Source organism: Ahaetulla prasina, chromosome 5 (genome assembly GCF_028640845.1).
Source record: "Ahaetulla prasina isolate Xishuangbanna chromosome 5, ASM2864084v1, whole genome shotgun sequence".
In the NCBI taxonomy this organism is placed as follows: Eukaryota; Metazoa; Chordata; class Lepidosauria; order Squamata; family Colubridae; genus Ahaetulla; species Ahaetulla prasina.
Genome location: NC_080543.1, coordinates 55453683 through 55479923, shown reverse-complemented (window position 1 = coordinate 55479923; position 26241 = coordinate 55453683). Strand labels below are relative to the sequence as shown.

General features: G+C 40.3%; 1 protein-coding gene across 5 annotated transcripts in view; it reads left to right on the top strand.

Annotated features, from left to right (window-relative positions):
- SCAF4 (SR-related CTD associated factor 4) overlaps window positions 1–26241 on the top strand; it is a 63658-nt gene that overhangs the window by 7219 nt on the left and 30198 nt on the right. For 2 of the 5 annotated variants that reach the window (XM_058184699.1, XM_058184695.1), the window contains exons 2-9: window positions 15094–15177; window positions 15572–15616; window positions 16704–16865; window positions 17910–18045; window positions 23474–23610; window positions 24529–24705; window positions 25538–25638; window positions 26046–26154. In XM_058184699.1, the coding sequence (XP_058040682.1) occupies window positions 15094–15177; window positions 15572–15616; window positions 16704–16865; window positions 17910–18045; window positions 23474–23610; window positions 24529–24705; window positions 25538–25638; window positions 26046–26154 (951 nt within the window). Of the gene's footprint in view, window positions 1–1297; window positions 1461–15093; window positions 15178–15571; window positions 15617–16703; window positions 16866–17909; window positions 18046–23473; window positions 23611–24528; window positions 24706–25537; window positions 25639–26045; window positions 26155–26241 lie in introns of all 5 variants that reach the window. The other 3 variants (XM_058184697.1, XM_058184696.1, XM_058184698.1) reach the window with 3 other exon arrangements.

Genomic DNA, 26241 nt, shown 5'->3' with positions numbered 1-26241 from the left:
AATTTTAATATTTTACTGGGTATTTTATATGGTCAATTGGACGGTTTTAATTTTGGCCTTTATTGAATAAGTTTTTTAATTGTTATTTTAGTGTGTATATTAATTGTTTTAATGTAGGCTGTACACCGCCCTGAGTCCTTCGGGAGAAGGGCGGTATAAAAGTTTAATTAATTAAATAAATAAAATAAATTAAGTGAGGACTACCTGTACCAAAATAATGCCATAGGGAACAGGCTTTGTTTACTCACCCAAAGCCTCTCGGATTGTGTTAGAATTTTTAAATGTTCCAACTTACTGTCAAAGAACCAGTCCCACAAAAAGATTCCCAATATGTAGTCATCTTTTGTTATTAAAATAAAATAACTCCAATCTTCTCTATGGATTTGCAATACTTGTAAGTTCAACATGATCATATTGCTGCTGTTCTTCGTCTGGCTAGCATTCAGGATGTGTGCTTAGTCTTTACCTAGGCCACTAAAGGTTTTAGGCATTCAAATTTCTGGGCTTACATTTTTAATACATCATCTTCCCCTTAGAGCTATAAGCACCAAGAATGCTTATAGAGATCATAAAGTAGCTCCTTTGATGGTCTTCCACAGTTGGAGAGTTAATATCCATTCCTATGGAGAAGATAATTTGCTATTCTTCTTCCACAAAAGAAGTGTGACAGCCAGTCAGCAATCTGGTACCTATTGCATCTGTATTTTCCACAAATCAGGAAAACAGTCTGCTCTTCCTTTCATAACATCTGTGTCTAGGAATTATTTGGTATACCATAGCAGGTTTGGCTCTCCTTCCAAATGCTAGGAAACTAAAGAAAGCAAAAAGTGATGACCTGCCAGAAAGCGTTGAATTTATTTGACAGGTCATTCTGTCAATTTACAAATCCAGACCTTCATGAAGTTATATATGGGCATGGTTCATGGCCATGGCTAAGGTTCATCCATAGGTTGTGCAATGGATGATACTGCCTTTTTAGAAGGTTATAGCAACAGGGAGCTGAGCCAAAGTTCCACTGAACTTATACTTGGCAGAGTCCTTTGAGTTTGGATGTCCAGCTACCTTCTTTTTCCATTAATGTGTTCTTTGTACTATTAGTGAGTGTCTGAGCAGGGCTGACACACAGCCAATATTTTCCTGTGAATGCTATTGCACTATGGATATCTCTGATAGTGGCTTTCAATTTTTTTCTGATTAAGGGCTGCTGCTTTCACATACTTCATTTAAATCTAATCAAGGTGTTATGTAGCATTTTTAATTTGTTTTACCCATATTTTTGTTTGGTGCTATTCATTAGACCTCCACTACAGGGGTTCCTCAATCCCTGGTCCATGGATTGACATCGGGCTGCACAAACAAGCGAAGCCCCATCTGCAGGATGCAGGCAGCACACGAAACCACGCCCCCTCCGGTCTGCGGAAAAACCTCTCTCCAAGGAACTGGTCCCTGGTGCCCAAAAGGTTGGGAACCACTGTTCTACTGTTTCAGTTTCTCTCTCCCTTAGTTTTCTGTAAGCTCAAAATTCTAGATAGTAAAAGTGATAAGGGAAATATTCCCATTCATCCTAGTCACATGTGATACCAGCCTTTAATATTGGGATGCCTACTGCCTGGCTATGTGATCCATAGATGCTGGGCATTTGGGTATGTGCTATATCATTAGCACAATAATGTCCCAATGAACAACAGCACAACCTGAATATATATCAGTTGCCAAAGAGTTCTGGTTTATATTGAGGGAGTCCTCTAGATAGACCCTCATCTATCCCTCAGCAGAGCGTATTGGAAGTTGAATGACGGATTGGTTGAGCTAATGTAATGGTATGTGGGAATGACCTTGGGAGGTAGGAGGAAGATCCTCAGTCAAGACAACAGTCTGATTAGAGGCAACTCAGTCCGCAGGTGGGGAAAAAGCATGGGAAGTGTTTCAGAAGGGACCTTCCCTAGTTTTCTGGAGACTAAAGTAAAATGAGGAGGGGAGAAATGCAAAATTAGTGCAAGGTGGTTCAGACAAGAAGCACATCTAGATGACCTAATCCTACATTATTTTAAAGTTACACTAACATCTTCCAGTGTACAAGTATAGATTGTGTTGCCAAGGAAGTCAGCAGTTCATCTTGTGGTTTTCTATGGAGGGAATCATAGCCTCAGATGCACTGAACTTCCTATAGTCCAAAGTTCCACTCTAAGCCTTTCTGTTGCTCTCCTTCCTGATTTGTATTCTGCCCAAGACTTAAATGAAGAGGGCAGAGGTCATCAGGGTGATTTTTAGCTCAAGATTGAACCAGTATTGGTTCAATTGCCCACAAACCTCTGTTGCACCTCCTCAGAAGTCCAGCTTCATTCAGAATTGTTTACAGTTGCGATTTGCAGGTTAAAAATCAGGCCTTGCAAATAATGTACTACAACCTAGCCCACGGGTGTCAAATTTGCAGTAGCACATTGTAGTCACATGACGTTTCATGACATTTTCCCTCTTCGCGGAGCTGGGGTGGGCATAGCTGCGCATGACGCATCCGGCCTATGGACCACCAGTTTGACATCCCTGACCTAGGCTATTCTGCTGGACATCAGTAGTCCAAATATATTAAATCAACAATTGTACCTTTGCTGCTAGCAAAGGAGGAAGAAGATCTGGTCTATCACAGCTTCAATTTTTCACATATAGATCTTCTCTGGTTTATATAAGTCCTAGGTCAATTTTATAGATTTTTTTTCCCCATAAGCCATGGAAAAAAAGGAAAATATAGCTAGCTTGTGCATGCACAAGTGTAACAAACATACACACTGCATATGGTAATCTGATTGATAGAAAACTTGATTTGTGCAACAATTCTTAGAATGGAATGGATGTGTGAACTGGGGGCATAGGCCTTTTCCAAGCAGGACAGTCTGGAACACAATAAAGATGTCATTGCTGATATGAGGCCTTCCAGATTTCCAAGGACCATCCACCTTCATATATTTAAGAGAGTACTGTGTGTAGCTATCTTTCTGAAGTCACATCTTGTTCATAGGTTTCCTTTATGTGACTTTCAACTGGTTTTAAAAACTCCACTATACTATTGTTTTGAACTCATCCATGAATTGTACACCAAATGTCTTATTTGGAAATCGGCTATATGAATTGTCCAGCCTCTATGGTATTACATATGAATTTAATATATGACTGAACACAAAATTCAACTACAATTCTAAAGAAACAACAGGACACATTTACCATCAGAAGAGCTATCTTAGAAGGATGAGGGTTAGCCTTTCCTTTCAGTAAGTTTTTCTCCACCATCTGGTAACCCTCCAGTGACCACCAGCTTGAATAGAAACTTACTGTACCCTTTTCATTAACCCTTCACTGAACTTATTCAGAATGGCAACATAATTTTTGGTCTCTCCCTATATTAGATACTACAAGCTCAATTTGCCCCAGCCAATGGCTTTTCTAGCCAATCATAACATTTATATGATTAGAACAGTTTACTATCATGTTTCCCTGAAAATAAGAGCCTATCTTATATTTTTTGAACTCTGAAATAAGCGCTTGGCCTTATTGCCATGCGCTCAAAAGCCCAATTGGGCTTATTATCAGGGGATGTCTTATTTTGGGAGAAACGGTAGTAAAATTGAACAATCTGAATAGTTTAGTGAGCATGGAGTTTTTAGAAGTAGAAAAAAAGACGACAGTCTTCATTTAGCACCTTTATGACTACAGCAGACTGGATGAGAAGGAATGAGAAAGAAGTCAAGGGCTCAGAAAGAAATAGCTCTGACAGTCTTAGTTAATGAAGACATCTTGCTATATAGATGAATGTTAGCGATTTTGTCTTCACAATATAGAATCACAAAGTGTAAGTGGCTATGTTACAGAATTGGAGGCACTTTGATAGAAATTACAATAAAATACCATAACACAACTTAAGAATTATTCTTGAAATAAGAAACTGCAACCATACTCTTCAAAAAAAATTTTTTTTTATTTTATGATATAATTATTCTAGTTTTTTGAACAAAATTGTTTGGTCTTTTGTCTGGTTCTGTCACTATGTCATAGAAGGACATGATATGAATAACATTTTTTTTTTAAAAAATGGCCCTGTGTATTAAACTCACCAAACAAATAAAGTATCTTGGCATTTGAACACTTAACTGTATTGCATACCTGTCTATAATGCAGGATAGGAGGAACCTGCAACACGTTCAAATTTAAACATTTATTTTGGGATTTAACTGGGTTGTTCCGTTATTACTAGAAGTAGTATGATACTCTTCTGACTATCCTAGAAATGTTTGAAACATCTGTTTTAGTTCAAAACAGATATCCAATACTGTACTTGGGTGTGGCCATTTTGAGTTCAGGATATTTTAGCAGTGGAGAGCATTGAAACTGAAAGTTTTGATTTTTTTTTTGGTACATTCCTAGTTTTCACACAGCTGACAGTTTGTATGCTCTGAACTGTCATCAGTATAGGACAGAAAGTAAAGGTGTTAAGTTATTATTGAGTCCTGATAAAGCATTAAGAAGAATAATGGGAAAAATAGTTTTCACCATGGAACCAGCGTGCTTCCCTTGCTGTATGTATTCAAGGATAGACATGGTAAGTGATGCTTTGCTCCACTGTGCTAACTCTAGCATTTCTGTTCTCTGATTTTAAGAAATATTTTCCATACTGGTTTTGTTAAGGACTTTTGGAAAAACTTACTCTCTAAAGAAAGATTTCCGATTTCCCTTTCTCTTTGCCAAAAGTTTTGGTCTGGTCACATAGTCTGTATTAGCCAACTGCTTTCATTAGTATTACTTTGATTTGTTTTATACATGTCCTTTGTAAAGAATATGAATACAAAAAAATCTTGTGTGGTAGAAGAAATAATCTTTCATAAAGATGTTTGCATTTTCATTCTGGAGGGAAATATAAAAAAATCCAATACCATATTGACATTGTTCTTCTAAAGAATGATTACATTAAGGATATCTATGTGAGTATACCTTACTTACTTGGGCAATTCAGGTACTGTATTTTTTTTTTTGCACTTTAAGATGCTCCAGGCCATAAGAAGCACCTAGCTTCTTATGGGGAAGAAAACAAGAAAAAAAATCTGCCTCTGCCTCCCAGCAATTTGCCTCCTTGCAGCAAACAGCAAACAGCTGGGTCAGCTTCAGCACAGCTGGATTTAGCACGAGCAGCTGATTGGCAGTTGGACTGACCTCCCGGAATAGCACCGATCAGCTATTCCAGGCTGTGGGGATCGCTGCTACATACCCCATTTTTGGCCTTTACGCATCCCATTTTTGGCATGTTCCAGGCGGTGTTGACTGCTGCTGAGCACTGCAATTTGGTGGCGGCAATTGGTGGCAGTGACAATCCCCACTGCCTGGAATGGGCCGAAAACAGGACGCGTCTGGAACGGGCCGAAAATAGAAAATGACCGATGGGTAGGGGCCAGAGGGTGGGCACGGCTTTGGCAACATTCGCTCTATAAGACGCACAGACATTTCCACTCACTTTTTTGGGGGGGAAAAGTGCGCCTTATAGTGTGAAAAATACAGTAGCTACTTTGAGAGGTGGGTAGGATAGTAAAACAAGTCATTCCTAAAATATTCTGTTAATAATGTTAATCTATGCCTATTAAGGATGGAATATTTTAAAATGTTTTTTGGAGAAGTTGATTTTTAAAAAATACAAATGTCATTTAAGTTATCCTTCCCATTGTATTTTCTCCATACACTGTATTGCATTAGTAAATTGAATAATTGCAAGAAAAGAAAGCACAAGGCTTGTTGTCAGAACACAGTATCTTACAATAGACTGACTTGAAAGTGTATGTAAAAAAAAACGTGGAAACTGCTTGAATCTAAATAAAAAATTATGTTACAGAAATGTTTGGGAGTTGCAATAATGGGAGATATGAAAAAAAATGTTTAGTAGATTGATAAAATCAAGGAGGTTGTGGAAGAAAAATCCAAATAAGAGATTTTTTTTTTTGCAAAAACTGCAAAGAATATTGAATAATGTGCATATATGAAAAATATTTTTTCAATTATTTTCAAAGTCAAAGAGAGAAAGCACTGGTTAAGTGGTAGAGAACAGTATATTCAAGTAAAACATAGGAACACTAGAATGAAAACCTTCCATCCAGCTTTCAGGAGTTATAGAACTGACCACTGCTGGCAGAGGAAACACCAAATGGTAGAGTCAACAGTAAAAATAGAATGGCCATAAGGAAAAGGCGGATTTGGCTTATCTTTATGTAAATTGTTGGGGGAAACTATTGAATCTGAAGTTCAGTGTTTTAACAGCACTTAGAAAAAGGAATGATCAAGAATTATACAGGCAAATAAAGTTAATAATATTGCTCAAACTTAGATTCAACAACCAAGATTACGTTTTCCTGGAAAAACAAGTGACAGATTCCAAGCCACATATAATCCAAGTGGCAGTAAACAATTACAAAACAATTTTATTTATGCTTAATAGCTGCATTGGTTTATAGAGTGGAATTAGACCTTGGAAAAATGTATTTTATTTTATATTACAGGTATATTTCATATAAAGTACGGAAGTTTGCAACAACAATCTAACTTCCCTGTTTTCCTTGAGAAGGGAAAATAATAATTTTGGGGATAGAAACCTTAGTTGGTTATGTGAGAAAGTGCTTAAATACAAACATTTAGGGATTTAATGATTGTATTACAGTTCTAAGCAAATGTCATCTTTTTTTTTATTGTGAGGTATTAGAAATTATACTATAAATCAGAATCTGCCTTCATAAGTGTTTGGCAGAGGAGAATTGAAGTTTGTAGCTTCAGTTCAATTGCTTTAAGTATCTTGAGAATTACGGTCCATAAAATTTTGAAACAATTTTTAAAGTGTTTAAAAAGAATTCATTGGAGTTGAAAACTATAGTTTGTTATTGCCTTTATTTGTCATTACCATGATTCTATTGTAAATGATTTTAAAGAAACATCTTGGTTATCAAATAGGAAAAAATGGTAATAATATCTTACGTTTGCATTATATGGATCATCTGAAGCTTTATGAAAAATCTGAAATTGAAATTTACTTATTGACTAAGTGTAAGAATTTTTTAGCACAGATACAGCAGTGGACTTTGGCCTAGAGAAATGTGGTAAAATATAAATAAATTGGGGTTAAATCCAGAACTGAAGTGAAATGCTAAATGGCCAAACCATTACGTGCCATCACGATGAAGCTTATAAATATCAGATAATTTTACAGTTGAATAACTTTAACTATGGACAAATTAAAAAATGTGATTAGTAAAGAATATATCCAAAGAGTGAGAAAATTGCTACACATTTAAACAATGGAAACACCATCAGAACCATCAATACTTGGGCCATAACATCTAATATGACACACTGGTGGAATTATTAACTGGACACATGCTGAACTGGACAGTTTGGACTGGGAAAAAAAAGAGAAACCAATGATTATTCACTATGCATTACATCCCCATAGGGATGTTGATAGATTATACCCAGTGGTGGGCTGCAACCAGTTTAACAACTGGTTCAACAACCAGTTCTGTGAGCACGTGCACTTCACATGCACATGCGTCTAAGTGCTTCCGTGCAGCATTCAAAATACAGCAATTTGAAGCTCAGCTGCTTACCTTCTAAGGCAGCCCCGGTAAGACAGTGGTGGCGCGGAGATCAGCTAAGCCAGAAAGAAGGAAATATAGGACAAGATAGAGCGAGTGGGTGGGCCCAGCTGATCATCAGAACTACCGGATTGCCCAAACCGGTCAGAACTGACAGCAGTCCACCACTGATTATGACAATGAAGAAAAGTATATATTGCCTGATTATGTAAAAAATACCCAAGAACAAGTACTGATGCAAGTTAGAAATTGGAACTTACTGCATGTGCAAGGAACAAAACTTGAATATCAAAAAATGTAATAAAAAGGCAAACAGAATAGTGACAAAGAAAAGCAATACAATGGAGTGTTGTTCACTGGCAACCTATTTTCTCTCCCCTGCTCTCTTGCTAGCGGAGCGTCTTTCATAGCACAGTGCTTTGGGTCCTGTAAGTGTAAGTCCCATCCGGAAAGCCAGGCAGAGAGAAACAGGTTGAATCCTATTTCTCTCTGGCACAGTGCTTTCTGGATTTATCAGGACCCAAAGTGCAGTGCTACAAAAAAAACTCTCCCCCCCCCCCAGCAAGAGAGAGGGGAGAGAAACCATGTCACTGGAGAGCATATGGAGGGCTCCATCATGTGCTTTCCAGGTCAGTTGCTGCTGCTTCTTCCCCTGCTGCTCTTGCCTGGGAGAGAAAGTGTTTTGGAGCACTGTGCTTTAGTCGGACTCCTGTAAGTGTCAACCGGAAAGCCTGCACTTTCCCAGGGTCCTGAAGGCCGCTTGCCACTGTCTGAAGCTTTCATTTTGGCTGCTCTGCCTGTTGCAACCTGAAGCTCCCGTTTTGGCCCCCCCATCTGCTGCGGTCTGAAGCTCCTGTTTTGATTGTGGCCGCCACCAGGTGCTTTCTCTCAGGCCTCCCGGTCTCACTCTCCTAGACTTTGAAGGAGGAAGAAAAGGGAGAGAGAGAGAGAGAGAGAGAGAGAGAGAGAGAGAGAGAGAGAGGGAAAGAGGAAGGGAGAGAGAGAGAGAAGAAAGAGAGAAAAGAAAGAAAAAGAAAGAGGGAGAGACAAGAAAGAGAGCAAAGAAAAAGAGACAAAAAGGAAGAAAAAGGAAGGGAGAGACAAGGGAGGAAAAAAAAAGAAAAAGAAAGAAAGAAAGAAAGAAGAAAGAGAAAATAAGAGGAAGGAAGGGAGGGGGAGAGAGAAAGGGAAGTGAAAGGAAGGACCACAAATCCTGGCACTAGATGTAGCTTCAGAAGACACTTTGAAACAGGACTGCAATCTAGGACTGGAAGGTACCTTAGAGGCCATCTAGTCCAGCAGGAAACCTTATATCATTTACATTATTTTGGTGCCTTTAACAGAGAGGAAAATTGCCAGAAAGAAGAAGGAGTTTACTAGGACAAGGCTGCCATGCAGAGGAAGGCAGAGATAGTCCTTGACTTATGACCACAATTGAGCCCAAAATGTTGGTTGCTAAGCAAGAGCGTTGTTAAGTGAGTTTCAACACATTTTACTCAATCTGTGACCTCTCCTGGCTCTTAACAGTTATGTGCAAGCTAGGGAAGAACATCTGAAGGCATGTGTAATGTTCTAAATATACAGAAGTTATAGTTAAATGTGTGGCAGAAAGTGGACTCTGGGTGTGTTTTTCCAAATATAAGTGAGGTTGAATGTGTATAGCTTTCAAAGAGGTTTGTGTGTGTGTGTGTGTGTGTGTGTGTGTGTGTGTGTGTGTATATATATATATATATATATAGGTCTTTGGTTGTTCGGGTTTTCTCCCGTGTAAAATTGGAAGTGTCTTGGCGACGTTTCGACGAAGTCTCATTCGTCATCTTCAGGCTTCAGCTTCGTGCTTCTGGGAGCAATGTGTGATCGCAGCTATTTCTTCCTTTTAACTGCTAGTGGGGGTTTGAACTGATTGGGTGGGAGCTTGGCTGTGCTCTGATTGGCTGGGTTTTTTTCTGTGCTCTGATTGGCTGGGGGTGTGTCCTGTGTTGGTGGGGGCTTGGTTGTGCTCAGTCTAATCTGTGCTGCAGGGGGATTTGAGCTGGTGAGCTGCACTGCTGCTGTTTGGCTTCGTGTTCGTGGTCGTGCTACATCTTCGTAGTGGGTGTCAGTCTGCTGCATGTATGGATTGGAGAGGTTTGAAGTGGCTAATGTTGCAGCTGCGGTCTGGCTTCTGGTCCTTGGTCGTGCTTCCTGATCAGTGTGGGTTTGGGTGTGCTTTCTGGGTGGATGTGTGGTGGTGACATCCTGTGTGGACCTCGTGAGTGTGGGTCTGGTGTCATTCCTCGTGTTAGGGACACGTTTGTCAATAAGGGCAGGTTTCCAAATGGCTGGTAGGCGGGAGGTATCATCTCGTTTGTTCATGCTGTGTGGGCGTTTTTCTATCTCGATGGCTTCTCTGATTATTCTGTTGTTAAAGTGTTCAGTTTTGGCGATAGTTCTGGTCTTTTTAAAGAACTATCGCCAAAACTGAACACTTTAACAACAGAATAATCAGAGAAACCTCTCCAATCCATACATGCAGCAGACTGACACCCACTACGAAGATGTAGCACGACCACGAACACGAAGCCAAACAGCAGCAGTGCAGCTCACCAGCTCAAATCCCCCTGCAGCACAGATTAGACTGAGCACAACCAAGCCCCCACCAACACAGGACACACCCCCAGCCAATCAGAGCACAGAAAAACCCCCAGCCAATCAGAGCACAGCCAAGCTCCCACCCAATCAGTTCAAACCCCCACTAGCAGTTAAAAGGAAGAAATAGCTGCGATCACACATTGCTCCCAGAAGCACGAAGCTGAAGCCTGATGATGACGAATGAAACTTCAAACGTCGCCAAGACACTTCCAATTTTACGGGAGAAAACCCGAATAACCAAAGACCTATATATATATATATATATATATATATATATATATATATATATATATATATATATATATATATATATATACACACACACACACACACACACACACACACACATACAGTATATATAGTAGATAATGTATCTTTTTGTGTTCCTATACACACACTATACCACTCTATACCTTCTCCACCCCCCTGGAGGTCCTCCGGAGACTGAAAATGGCCCATTTCTGGCATCCAGAGGGCCTCCGTGTGGGTGGATGGGTAAGACTGTTTTAGCCCTCCCCAGACTCCTTGAGAGGCTCTGGAGGGTGGGGACAGCAAAAAACGGGCCGCCTGGTCCTACCGGAAGTTGGCAATTGGGCCATTTCTGGTCTCTGGAGGGCCTTTGTGGGGGTGGGGTGGACTCCTAGAAAGGCTCTGGAGCCAGGTGTGAGAGAAAAACGGGCCTTCCCCATCACACACACCCCCGAGGCCCTCCGGAGGCAGAAAACAGCCTGGTTCCCTACTTCTGGTGGGCCCAGAAGGCCCAAAAATCAGCTGGCCGGCATGCGTATGTGCGCCAGAGCTGAGCTCACATGCCCACTGACATGGCTTCGTGTGCCACCTGTGGCACGTGTGCTATAGGTTCACCATCATGGCTCTATACTAGTGGTCACCAACTGGTGGTCTGTGGACAATTGGTGGTCCATGAGAAAATGTTGGTGGTCCGCGGTGCACCCGGGTGGAGGAGCTGCTCCGGGATAAGCAATGGCCAATCCTGTGACTAGAGCTCTGGAATATGGGACTGGCCAGGCAGCTTATGATGGGGCTGTAAATATTGAGGGAGGTTCTTGCAACTTTGCAGTGCAGTCCTCACTGGCCAGAATGAGGTAATGGTGCAAGGGGGGGTGGCGGTGCAGGCGGGCTGAAGCAACGGATGGCGGGAACCCTGGGCTGTTTCTTCCCCCTGCTGTAGATTCCTGTTGGCTGAACCCACCAGTGGCTGTCCCTGCCCCTTGCCCTCCCTTCCCATTCACTCCTCGCCTAGCATGAGAAGGGGAGGAGGGATGGAAATTCACTCCATATTCCAGAGCGGGAGCGAAGCTTCGTCTCTTGCTGGATCTCAGGGCTGCTTCTTCCGGCCCTTGTTGGTGCTCTGTGCACCTTGGTCTCTTGGGGAGATGCTTGACTTCCTCTCAGATCCAAGACACTGGCTGGCCCATGAGATGATAGAGAGAAAGAGAATGAGAGAGAGAGAGAGAGAGAGAGAAAGAGACAGAGACAGAGAGAGAATGAAAGAAAGAGAGAGAGAATGAGAAAGACTGGGAGAGAGAGAAATAAAGGGGAAGAGAGATGAGAGAGAAAGGGGGAAAGAGATGAGACAGAGAAAGAGAGAAAGGGGGGGAGAAAGAGAATAAGAGAGAGAATGAAAGAGAAAGAAACAGAATGAAAGAGAGAAAGAATGAAAGAGAGAATGAGTGAGAGAGGGAAAGAAAGAAAGTGAGAGAATCAGAATGAGAGAATGAGAGAGAGAAAGAGACAGGAAATCAGAGAGAATGAGTGGGAGGGAGGGGAGAGAGAGAGAGAGAGAGAGAGAGAGAGAGAATGAGAGAGAAAGAGTGGGAGAGAGAGAGAGAGAGAAAGAGGCGGGAGAGTGCCTGAAGGACCCCATCCCGTCACTGGGAGTCCAGGCTCTTCAGCAAGCAGTGCACTGGATTCGTATTAGTGGTCCGCAGGATTTAAAATTATGAACTTGGTGGTTCCTGAGGTCCAAAAGGTTGGTGATCTCTGCTGTATACTATGTAATATGTATGTACATATATGGCATATATACATAGGATTAAATAGTATATTTTGGATGTTCAGTAGTAGTAAATAAATAGATAGGGAATTTGTATCTTGTTGAGGCGAGAAGAGGCCAGGCACCCTAACCCCTCACATAAGTGATGTCAAGTTGGCCACGCCCACCCAGTCACATGATAATCCAGCTATTCCCCCCCAGTCACATGACCAACAAGCCACGTCCACCCAGTCACATGACCACCTAGTCACATGACCACCAAACTGCACCTACGCAGTCACTTGATCACCAAGCCATACCCGCCAAACAAGCCACGTCCACAGAACCGGTGGTAAAAATTTTTGAAACTCACCACTGCATTATATGGTCCATTTCTGTAATAAAAAAAAATGAGGGGAAAGTGAAACCTGGCAATGGCTTACAATTGGAAAATCAAAAAAACATACTGAAGGCTTGATTTTGGTTGTTCAAGCTATTTGAAATAATGCAATCAAGTCTGGCATTGAAAAATTACAAAATGATTTGAAGTGCAGAATGTGCAAAGAAGCAGAAGAAACAATAGATCATATATAAAGCTAGTGCAAGAATATCACAGAAACTAGTTATAAACAGTTGCCAAAATATGCACTGGAGCATTTATAAAAATTGCCATGTGCCAGTAATGAAAATTTGGTGGAAAAATATAGTTGAAAAAGTAGTTGAAAATGACCAGGTTAAAATATTTCTGAATACAAAAAGTTTTGGCTTGTAACAGATTGGATTTAACTGTGGATAATTGGACAGTTACTGATAATTGATGTGGCAATACCAGGGAATAGTAGAACATAAGACAAAGTATTTGAGAAGATCACAAAATATCAGGATCTGAAAATGGAACTTGAAAGATTATGGCATAAACCAGCCACTGTAGTCCCAGTGGTTATCCACTTACTGGGTGCCATACCTAAAAAACCCCATAGACAATTTGCATATTGACAAAATTTACATCTGTCAATTACAAAAGTCTACACTGCTTGCATCACATATATGCTAATTTAATACATTATGACATCTTAGCTTCTTGAGAAGAAATTGATGCATATCAAACTCAATACCAGCTAAAGAACTGGCAGCTGTGATTTCATGTTGTTGTGTATATCATAATCATAGTATTATCAGACCCTTCATCTGTATGCATGAAAAGCATACAGAACCTCAGGAAGCTAGAACCTGAAATTTTCATAAAGCTATAGTGTGTGTTTTATACGGTGTGAGTTCTGGGTAGTAGATGAAAATCCTGACCCTACACTGGCAGTTCTGAGGAACTGTATAGGATGGGATAAGTGAATCTCAGCAAATGGAGATGCTGTTGATGTGGATACCTTGTGGGTTTCAGTTATCACCCTATGTGGGATTGCACCTCTCCTGAAAGAGGAAATCCAAACATCATTTACAATTTGGTAAAATTTGCTTTTGGACTTGGTTTGGTAGTATATAAATGGTATCAGTATGATATATAGGCTGATGGATGTATATTTTAAATTTTATTATATCTTTCATGTTATTTTGCTATTTATTTTGTTATATTTGTAATTCTTCTTTTTATCTGCTTGTCTTGGGCTGTAATGAGAGACTTACTTTTCTACCGGTTTTCCTTTATCTTGACTTCCAGTTCAGCATTAGTATATGCTAAACGCTCTTAAATTTTTCTCAGGATCTTATTTTTTTAATTACTGTATTTTTCAGAGTATAAGATGCAGTTTAGTTTAGTTTTTGGGGAGGAAAATAGGAAAAAAAATCTGCTTACCAGGTATTCATCTGGTTAGCATCCTTAGTCTGGTCAGCTTCAGCACATTAGTTTGCTGGTTTTGAACACACCCAAGTAGGAGATAAAAAGCAGCTTCTAAAGCACAGCTGATCTTTGGAGAAAGAAGCAATGAGAAAAGCAAGCTGGAAGATCGCTTCATTCTCGTTAGGGCTGAAAAGCTGCTTCTAAAGCACAGCTGAGAGGGAACAGTAATGAGAAAAGCAGGCAAAGCGCGGAAGATAGCTAGCACCTCGTTGGGGCTGAAAAAAAGCTTCGAAAAAGCTACATAAGACGCACCCAAATTTTTTGCCTCTTTTAGGGGGAAAAAGTATATCTTATACTCCAAAAAATACAGTAATAATCTTTTGTAGTATATTGTATTATTTGTACTGTATCTGGGATATTCTAAGGGTAGCACGAAAGAAATTTTCTGTTTTTAGCTTTTTTTCTTTTTAGGTCGAAATTCATTTGAGCTCATTAATGAAAGGAAATTTTTAAATAAATAAAAAACAGTATATGGCACTAATATATCTTTGAGGATGATGGTTCAAGGTCATTTTAGCCCATTCTATAACTGTTACTTTAGGAGGAACTATTGATTCTAAATATCTTGTCCATTGAACATGTGAAATGAAATGTCTGCATACATTTGATTCTGTCTGCTTCTCTACTTTATTTTTAGTAGGTGCAAGAGAGTATTGGCAATTCTTAGGTTTCCTTATTTTCTGTCATTTTATCTGCTGCTATTGAGGAGGAACTTGAAAATCAACGCTCCTTTGCAGTTTTGATTTTGCATATTTCTAAAATAGAACATGCTTTTATTCTAATGAGTTAAATATTTATAATGGAGTGGTAATGTATAGCATTACAAAGTACTAAACTTTTCATAAAAGTAGAGAACAGTCTATCTAGTATTAAGATTCCAAATCAGAATAAATGGTTTCATAAGTATAATTTTAGAATAATTACATAGGGTAGTAAATAACATTTTTCTTTATCTAGAAATATTGCATTTTTATTTTTGTTACATTTTTTATTTTTTTAAGCTCTTCTCATTGATGGAGATGAAGCCTCCAATTTCTCGTGCAAAGATGATTCTCATCACTAAAGCTGCCATTAAAGCTATTAAGGTAACTTAATAAAGAATATTTCTTCTATCATAGACAAAATTGGCCTATCATAGCAAAATATAAGATTTGTAGTGTTTTATTATGTTCTTTTACAAGTGAAGCAAGAGTTTGTTCATTTTCATTATTTTGCAAACCTTGAATATTTGGATCCATCTTTTTAGTATGTATTCTTCATGATATGTGTAAAGCTCTTTTAAAAATTTAATTTAAAAGATTTATTAAATTTGAACTGATGTTTAAAGTGTTCCATAATTCCTAAAAGATTCCATCTTGCTTTTAATTATAATTATAGTGCTTTGCAATTTATACCTGTAAAAATAAACTAGTATTTTTCTAAATATTTTATAGAATGAAATAAAACACCAAATAAAACATATCTAATTTTTCCTTTCAGCTTTACAAACATGTAGTCCAAATTGTAGAGAAGTTTATTAAAAAGGTAAGTGGAATTACATAACTCAAAATAATTTGTAAAGACTCTCCATATTAACATTTTGTCACATATAACATCTGAGAAAGGATGTTGAACAGATCATGGAATTATTTTACTTCCTAGGTTTCATGGAGGCTGGCAGTGTAGAGTGAGGTTAAACCTGTTCCCTTAACAATTCTGATCAGGTTTGAAATAGAATAGTCTTCATCCTGTCAGCATTCTGTTTGGGTGGATGGAAAAACTGCTCAAATAAATGCCTGTATTCCACCAATGGGAACATCCTGCTCCAGTTCTACTTACCACGTAGGATTGTATATAACCTTTGCAATATGGGAGGCCTTAAGAAGATCTCATCTCCATCCCTTCTGTCTCTTGATTCTTTAGGTGTGGTTTTAGCGGTTTTTAATAATGTTTTAATGTCAGTTTGTTTTAATATTTTATCTATTTTTCACTTGTTTCTATCATTTGTGATCTGCCCAGAGTCTCCTTGTAGGAGAGGTGGTGGCATAGAAATTTAATAAATAAAATAAACTCTATCCATATCAAGGAAAATAATAGAGAAGAGGAAATCTTCTCTATTTGAATAAGAAGTAGAGTGTGAAAATACTTGAAATTAAACTGAAAAGTTTAAGAGAGAAACAACTGGTCATGTGTGACTTTTGTATTTTGTTTAAAATTCCATCACTAGTGATCCTATAGTCTTCAAGTTAAAAACTCAGATACAGAATCATAGCCCATTGCAAAGAACCAGTGATGCTGGTTTCTCAGAAAGTAGGTGCATTAAAGCAACACATTGTCCATGGAGAAATGGGACAGCAGGTAGTGAAAAACAAAAAAGGAAACTGTAGTTCTGAGAATATGAGCCAGGTACTAGAAAGGAGAAAGTACTGGAAAGATAGAAACATGATCTTGGGCATCATTCTGAAACCCTTAAATATGCTAGAAGCTCATGCATAAGAAAGGAATATTTTTTGGTCAAACCTGGTTACCCAGGTTATCTAACAGACTTATTTTATGAGCACTTAGTAATTAATGTTAATATGTTAAACTTCAGTTGTGCATTTAGAAATGGTGATATGTTTTCTTTCTTTAGTGTAAACCTGAATATAAAGTTCCTGGACTGTATGTTATTGACTCCATTGTTCGCCAATCTCGTCATCAATTTGGAACAGACAAGGATGTTTTTGGTCCAAGATTCTGTAAAAATATAACTGCCACATTCCAGTATTTATATCTCTGTCCATCAGAAGATAAGGTATAGTTGTTGTTTTTAGCTTTGTTTGAAATTGATTTATAATCTGTACATAAGCATTTGTCTAGGATAGAGACCCATTGATTGTTAAATAGGACTCTGGTTTTGAATAAGGCCTTTAAATTGAATGTTGTTCTTACTTTGCTTTCAATTTCATGAGGCACTTTTTCCTCACTACTTTAAGATTGGAAGAACTTTTCAGTGGGCTTGCAAAATGATTTTTGAATTGCATGGACACACATATATAAGCATCTGCTTACATTCTGAATTGGTTTAACTTTTTGGATCCAGATTGCTGCTTAATCCTATTTTCTAATGTAGATAGTCCTGTAATTTGGATTTTATTGTATTTGAAATAATATTACCTTAAGACTTGATACGATCAGTGATTTAGAACAGGGATTTTCAAATGTTCTCAGCCTATGTAATTTGTAAGTTAAAAAAAAAAATCTGGAACCCTTGATCAAAAAGCAAAGTCTAGTGATAATAAACTGGCTGTGCCCAAGTGAACATTTGGGAGTGGGTGAGTAGATTCCTTTATCTGTCATGTAACTTAGAATTCTGCTGTATATAATTTTTAAAAATCTGATTTCTAAATATTCTGTTGTAAAATAGATATTGCCAAGTTTAGAATAATGTATCCCAAATAAGGCTTTGAGATATGTTGGAGTTTGAGTTGAGTTGTATGTGATGTCTCTGTTCCTAGTTACTCATGCTTTTAAATAGTTTGCCCTCTCCTGATCTTTTTTTCACATGTAAAGGCTAGATGATTAGATGACACTTTTCCTCTTCCATCTCCAATGGGAGATTGATATTGTATTGCAGCTCAATGCATTTACTCCTTTCTCAGAATAAAAGATACTCAGATTGGAATATCTTACATTTATTTGAATAATGGGAAGGAAGTGCATAAGCTCAAAATATGCTTCCTGTTTCATAGTACATAAAAGTTAAGTGTGCAGCAGGAGAGTATTTTCTGAGTAGTGCTTAAAAAAGATTTAATTTAAAATATATATATATATACTGACATAATTTCTTGTTGAACAGAGTAAGATAGTTCGTGTCCTCAACCTATGGCAGAAAAATGGTGTGTTTAAAATAGAAATAATTCAGCCACTTCTGGACATGGCAGCAGGAGCTAGCAGTGCAACCTCGGTGACAGAAGATGCCACCAATAATGAAGGTAGGAATTAGGACCACCTTGTTTAGATCCAAAAAAATCTCAGTTTCAGTCCTTGACATATCCAAAAAGTTGCCTGGAATCCTGGAGAATTCTAATATATAGCTTAGGAGAACCAGTGGTCTGACTCAATAAAAGGCAGTTGCCTAAGTTTTTTAGATATTGATAGCTTTATTTGAAGTCTTATTTTGTTATACTCTATGTAGAATGAACTGAAATGAGGCCATCAATTAAATACTCCTTTTTATAAAGGAATGAATATTTTATTCTGATGATATGAGTGAATATATCAAAGAGCAGGAGTGCTCTGAAGAGCATTCCAGTATGCTTGTGTTTTTCAAGACCTATTCAGATTGGTTTTTTATATTCTTTTTCTTTGATTTATCTTCTATATTATTAATTCCTGTATTCTAAATAAATTTGCCTGAAAATAAGTTATTGGAATTAAATTGCCCTGATGGATATGGATTATATTTTCTTGATGGAAATTATTTTGGTTTAAATATTATGGCTAGGAGAATTTTATAAAAATGTGGGTGAAGTTGTGTGTCACAATAAATTATTCAAGCAGCAATTTTGTGATTTTTTTAAAAAACCAAACAGCTACTAAATAGAAGGAAGGATATATAATCTAATAGTTTTAATCATAATTGTTCCACCTAGCTTATCATTTGCTACATTAAAAAAAATCATGCCATCATATATTTTTTCTTTGATTTATCTTCAATATTATTAACTCCTGTGTTCTAAATAAATTTGCCTGAAAATAAGTTACTAGAATGCCATCCGCCATGATTGTTGTTTTTCTTAGTTGCGAAGTCGTGTCTGACCCATCGCGACCCCATGGACAACATTCCTCCAGGCCTTCCTATTCTCTACCATCCTCTGGAGTCCATTTAAGCTCACGCCTACTTCTTCAGTGACTCCATCCAGCCACCTCATTCTCTGTCGTCCCTTTCTTATTTATTTATTTATTTATTTATTTTATTTGATTTTTATACCGCCCTTCTCCCGAAGGACTCAGGGCGGTGTACAGGCATAATAAAACCAACAATACAATATACAAGTTTAAAATACGATTTAAAAAACTTATTTTAAATTAGCCCCATAATTAAAATTTACCATGCTAAAAAACCCCATTTAAGATTAATAAATTTACAATTAAAATCCCAATTTAAGCCAGCCCCGCGCGGATAAAAAGATGAGTCTTGAGTTCGCGACGAAATGTCCGAAGGTCGGGTATTTGGCGTAAACCCGGGGGAAGCTCGTTCCAGAGTGTGGGAGCCCCCACAGAGAAGGCCCTCCCCGGGGGGGCCCCCAGCCGACATTGTTTGGCGGACGGCACCCGGAGAAGTCCCTCTCTATGGGAGCGTACGGGTCGGTGGGAGGCATGTGGTAACAGCAGGCGGTCCCGTAAGTACCCAGGTCCTAAGCCATGGAGCGATTTAAAGGTCATAACCAACACCTTAAAGTGCACGCGGAGGCCACAGGGCAGCCAGTGCAGGCTGCGCAGGAGCGGTGTTACATGGGAGCTACGCGTAGCTCCCTCTATAACCAGCATTCTGGACTAACTGAAGCCTCCGAGTGCACTTCAAGGGGAGCCCCATGTAGAGAGCATTACAGTAATCCAAGCGAGAGGTAACGAGCGCATGAGTGACTGTGCATAAGGCATCCCGATCAAGGGGCGCAACTGCCGAACCAGGCGAACCTGGTGGAAGGCCCTCCTGGAGACGGCCGTCAAATGGTCTTCAAACGACAGCCGATCATCCAGGAGGACACCCAAGTTGCGCACCCTATCCTTTGGGGCCAGTAACTCGCCTCCAACAGCCAGCTGCGGCTGCAGCTGACTGAATCGGGGTGCCGGCATCCACAGCCACTGCGTCTTGGAGGGATTAAGCTTGAGCCTGTTTCTCCCCATCCAGACCCGTACAGCTTCCAAACACCGGGACAGCACTTCGACAACTTCATTGGGGTGGTCCGGGGTGGAAAAGTACAGCTGGGTGTCATCAGCGTACTGCTGGTATCTCACCCCGAAACCACTGATGATCTCACCCAACGGCTTCATGTAGATGTTGAACAGCAGAGGCGAGAGAATCGACCCCTGCGGGACCCCACAAGTGAGGCCCCTCGCGGTCGACCTCTGCCCCCCAGTCAACACCGTCTGCGACCGGTCAGAGAGATAGGAGGAGAACCACCGATATACGGTGCCTCCCACTCCCAATCCCCCCAACCGGCGCAGCAAGATACCATGATCGATGGTATCGAACGCCGCTGAGAGGTCTAATAGGACCAGGGCAGAGGAATGTCCCCTGTCCCTGGCCCTCCAGAGATCATCCACCAATGCGACCAAAGCTGTCTCCGTGCTGTATCCGGGTCGGAAGCCGGACTGGAACGGGTCCAGATAGACATCTTCATCCAGGTGCCGGGGGAGCTGTCGCGCCACGGCACTCTCTACAACCTTCGCAACAAAGCGAAGGTTGGAGACCGGACGATAATTACCCAAAATAGCTGGGTCCAAAGAGGGCTTCTTAAGGAGGGTCTCACCACCGCCTCTTTCAAGGCGGCAGGAAAACCCCATCCAACAAAGCGTTGATAATCCTCTGGAGCCAGCCTCGTGTCACCTCCTGAGTGGCCAGTACCAGCCAGGAAGGACACGGGTCCAGTAAACATGTCGTGCCGTGAAGCCTCCCCAACAACCTGTCCACGTCCTCGGGAGCTACAGGGTCAAACTCATCCCAAATGTGCTCAACAAGACGTGCCTCCTCTCCCTCGCTTGGATCATCCCAAATTCGGTCCAGACCGTCCCTCAGCTGAGCGATTTTATCGTATAGATAACCACTAAACTCCTCGGCTCGTCCCTGCAAGGGTCATCCGCACCTCCTGATGTAGGAGAGGCGGGTCACCAAACAGGGCGGCCGGGCGGTTATCTGCCGACGCAATGAGGGTGGGCGTGGGCGCCTCGCTTCCCTCATTGCCACTAGGTAGGTCCTAGAATAGGTCCTAACTAGTGCCCGACCAGCTCCAGAGCGACTGGACCTCCAGGTGCTCTCTAGGCGTCTTCTCCGGCGTTTCATCTCCCTCAGCCCCTCGGAGAACCAAGGGGCCGGACGAGACCTACGCCGGGTCAGAGGCCGCAAAGGCGCGACACGGTCCAGGGCCCCGGCCGCAGCCCGCTCCCAGGCCACGACCAGTTCCTCAGTCGTGCCGTGGGCCAGATCCTCAGGGAATGGCCCAAGCTCCGTCTGGAACCTCTCAGGGTCCATCAGGCGCCTGGGACGGAACCACCGTATAGGTTCCGTCTCCCTGCGGTGGTGAATGGCGGTTCGGAAGTCTAGGCGAAGGAGAAAATGATCCGACCATGACATTGGTTCTGTTACTAAATCGTCTAATACCAGATCATTTAACCACTGTCCAGAGATATAAATCAGATCCAGCATGCCTCCCCCCATGTGCGTAGGGCCATCATTTACTCGAATCAGGTCCAAGGCCGTCATGGAAGCCTGGAACTCCCGAGCTGCCGTCGATGACAAGCCAGCTGATGGCAAGTTGAAATCCCCCATGACTATAAGTCTGGGGATCTCAACGGCCACAGCAGCCAGTACCTCCAACAGCTCGGGCAGGGCTGTGATCACGCAGCAAGGAGCCAGGTACGCGATCAACAAGCCCAACTGATTCCTATAGCCCCACCTCACATAGAGGGATTCACAGCCGGCAATCTGAGGAACAGTGGCCTCCCTCGGCTCTAGATCTTCCTTAATAACAACCGCCACCCCCCCACCCCTACCTTGGGCCCTCGGCTGATGAAATGCTCGGAAACCTGGAGGGCACAACTCAACAAGGGGCACCCCCCCCTCCGGGCCCAACCAGGTCTCCGTAATACCCATAAGGTCCGCGGACTCCCCCTGAATAAGATCGCAGATCAGGGGAGCTTTATTAGCCACGGACCGGGCATTACATAACATCAGCCGAAGATCCAAGCTCTGAGGATCATGGCCACCCGAGGCAGGTAGGGACTGAGGGGCCGGAGCACGCGATCGCTTTGAGACATCGAACGCGTGCTCCCACCACTTGGTACGGCCCCTCCCCCCCGCCATATCTGCCTCTCCCACTTACCGTACAGATCGAACATCCCTCTAAACCTGGAACGTCCTCCCCCCCTGCCTTCAGACAAGATGGAATGGTGTCGCGAACTAGCACAGGGGCTGGATCCCTCCCCGACGGGTTCTCACCCCCACCCGTCGAATCCCTCCCCCCCCTTAAAAAACCCTTGTTTAAAAAACGATTTAAAAAACCCCACAGATTCTTCTTCCTCGCATGCCACCTCTCCGGGTCCCAAGACCCCTCGTTAAGGCCGGCCCTCGATAACCCAGAGGGCCATTCCTGCGAGGCGGGGGAACCTCGCAGTCGGAGAAGGTCAGCGGACGAATATTTCATGCTAAAAGATTAAATAACAGTGGGGAAAAAAAGGTGTTCCCTAGCCACTTGATGTTATCGTAGCCTGTGGACAAAGTCAGGACAGTCACAAACCAGGGCCAAATGCCCGGTAAGGGCAATAAATAAGATGGAGGTTTGGCTGATGGATTCCGCCATTCAGAACTGCCCATAATGGATACAGCAAAAGTTTTTGCCCGCTGGTGCCGCCCATGATCAGGTCCAAGGCCGTCCAAGATTGATGCCATAAATAAATAAATAAATACCGGGGACAGGAAAAAAGTTTTCAGCCGCAGATGTCAAAAGATGGTATATATAGGAGTCAGCTAAAATTCTAAATTCCAAAATGTCCAAAATGTCCAAGCTACCTGTGTCCAATGTCTCTGGTGCCGCTGAAAATAGTCCGGTAAACAATCCAGCCGCCAGCCGCTGATGATAAGTGCGGCCATAACGCAGACAAACGATCCCAGATGTTTCCAATGGTACCAGGCGACAATCCATACCATTCCATACCCCACCGGAATGGACGCCGCCCTCTACCAATAGATGGGTGGAATCGTAGAAACCATGCTGCTGAGTCATGCCACTGAAGGATAAAGCGGCAGAACATCCAGCCGCCGATGACAAGTGCCCTTCTTCTTTTGCCCTCAATCTTTCCCAGCATTAGGCTCTTCTCCAGTGAGTCATGATTAGTCATGTGTTATGATGTGAGCCTTATACATTATATGATCCTTAAGTAGAATACAGATTATACAGAATACAATAGACTGTATTGGGGGAATGCAGAATCTCTTCATGGTTGTGAGACGTATATAAAGGACATATTCACTCCAACTTAAAGAACCTTGCTGCAGGAGGTCAAAACTACTTTTGGATCATACTGTGGAGGATCTAGAATTCATCATTTAGTTTAGAATAATACATTGAAGTATAAAGTAGTTTATATATGGGAGCACTTCAAAATCTTAAATTGTATTTAAGATTTAAATATATTTTATAGGTTCCCCACAATCTGCTACAATTCCATCTGAACCACCACAGGTTGGTGCTAATTCAGTACCTGCTGTGCCACAGCTGCCCAGTTCTGATGCATTTGCTGCAGTTGCTCAGTTGTTTCAAACAACACAAGGACAGCAGGTAAGCAAAGGTGTTTTTTTTTAAAAAAAAATACTTTTTAAAGAAAATATTATTTAAGGCAAACTATGTCTTCTGTTATATATTTTTAAAACTATCATGGAAACTTGTGAATTACATTGATAAAAAGTGAAATTTGGTTTTCTGCTGTAATTCATATCAGCAGAAGAGTAAAAAACTGTTTAGCCATGCAGTTAGTCTATGCTTGCTCTCTGAGGAGAATATCAAATGTTCTAGCACATGTAGGAAACTGTATTTTTCATTTTCCCTATAGTAGTCCATCCCAATAGCAGTCCATGCCATTGCATTCCTCTAAAAGCAATCATGGTATGTTGCAGTGTTTCCATGGCAAAATGCTATTATGCCTATTCTAACTTTTACACCATGTTGTAGTCTGCAAGGTAGATGCATAGTCACAAGATCAACTATCTTTTATTATAGTAAAAAAAATCATGACTAGTGTAATTGAAATACATTTCATTTTATTCAATTATTTTTGGCTTGCTCAATATTGATAGATCTCAGAGAGGAATTCAACCAATAAATAAGTTAAGAAATTAAATAAGTGACAATATATAATCCATATTGAAAAAGCTTTAATTCATTTTCAAATAAAAGTATAGATTCAAAGCTAGGTCTTAAATGATACTGAAATAAAACCAAGGGTAGTATCTTCTGGATCTCCTTATATTCCATAATTTGGGTTAGCCAAAGGGCCCCTCTTTGGTTTTTACATAAAAAACAGTTCCTAGTAATGAGAAGCAAAGGGGAGCTGTTTTAGGAGATTAATTCTCAAGCAGGAGAGAATAATGTATTAGTTCCGTCCACATTGGAAGTGCTCCAAATTTTATAGTGCCTAAACAATGTCTCTGCTATCCCTATCCTTAAATTATATTAACAGTTGCAATTTTAATCTGATAGCTCCAACAGATTCTCCAGACTTTTCAGCAACCTCCCAAACCTCAGTCTCCAGTAATAGATAATAATGTAATGGCTCAGGTTCAAGCTATCACAGCTCAGCTGCAGACCACGACAACACAGCCATCAGAACAAAAGCATGATTTCCAAATACCAGAACAAAAAACATCTTTTGATAAGGTAGTATTTTTCTTCTACTTGAAAAGGAATTACCCAAATATCTTGTTTCAGGGGAAATCCATGACAAACTGTAGTTTAGTACTGTGAGAACAAGCCTGAAGGCATCTCCTTGCATTTCCTTCTTTCATATGCATGCAAAAATTCCATCTTCCATTTCTGTTTTTTGGTAAACCATAATGTTGGGATATTTATGGAGCGTTATAGGTTTTTAGTTTGTCCTGGCTATATGGAAAATTGTTGTGCTTTCTGAAACAATAATACAGTCCTGTGGTTCATTTTTTTAAAAAGTGAGTCTTATAAATTACCTGCTTGTTGCATTAATTTCAGGTGTGCATATAGCAGTCCTGTTGCAGATTAGCAGTTGATACTGACTCTAATATTTGAAATGATGCAAACCATGATTTAGCTCTGATTTGTGCTTTATCTAACCTTTGGCCTAGATAAGAATGCTCTTCTTAAAATTGTTGAAATGTCTGGAAAAAGTAGAAGAGAGAATTAAAGCTAGTTCTGGCAGATTTACTGGCTAGGTTTGATTTTAAACAATTAATACTTAATTGGATTTCTAATTTCAACTAAACTATTTCAGCTTTGCTGTTCTACATATTAATCTTTTTTTTTAAGATTAAGGAGGAGACAAGGGGACAAGACTGTGGTACAACTGGTTTTATGGGACCAACCCCATAAAACGCCATATAGTTTGAGGATAGGGACTGCTTTCTTAATTGTACATCTGAAAAATACTTACAAAAACTTACATCATCAGTAACATGTTTTGTTTATTGTTCTATTCTTATGGAAGAAAATAGAGTTGGCTCAATGTAATATGTTTCAGAAGCTGTTGGATCGCTTTGACTATGATGATGAACCAGAAGCAGTAGAAGATATAAAAAAAGAAGAGGCCACACCTTCTCCTTCACTCTCTCAACCAACATTGTACGTTTTGTTTTGTTTTGTTTTGTTTTGTCAGCCATAAGCCAATATTAATATCAAGAAGATAATATAGAAATTTAAAGTTCATAGGTGATTTGCATAACTATTTTGAATTTTTATTAGTACTTTATACTGTAATATTTTGGTATATAAGTATTAGCTTGTTGAAAAATTATTCAGTTCCAGTTGAATATTTATACTCTTAACTGAAATGCAAATTCACAATCTTAATTTTGACCCCAAAAAATGACAAATGGAGAAGAGCAAAATGGAAATCGTAGTTAAAATGGAGAGGGGAATATGCAATCAATTGAAAACTGTTCTCATGGGAAGAACACTGATGGTGTTTTAAACAACTATACAAAATACTGTATTATTGACATCCTATTGAATTTTTTTTTATACCTTAGTGGATTTCCAGGTGAAGGCTTACAACAACCAGTTTATCCTCAGCTTCCAAATATAGATCAGTTTCAGCAGAGAATGCTGGGAATGCAACAGGATGCAATGCTTCACCAGGTAATGGAAACATTTCCATTGGATTAATTCTTATTTTTTCAAAATTGAGAGGGTTTGGTTTCTAGGAAACACTATTCAGATTCTTCT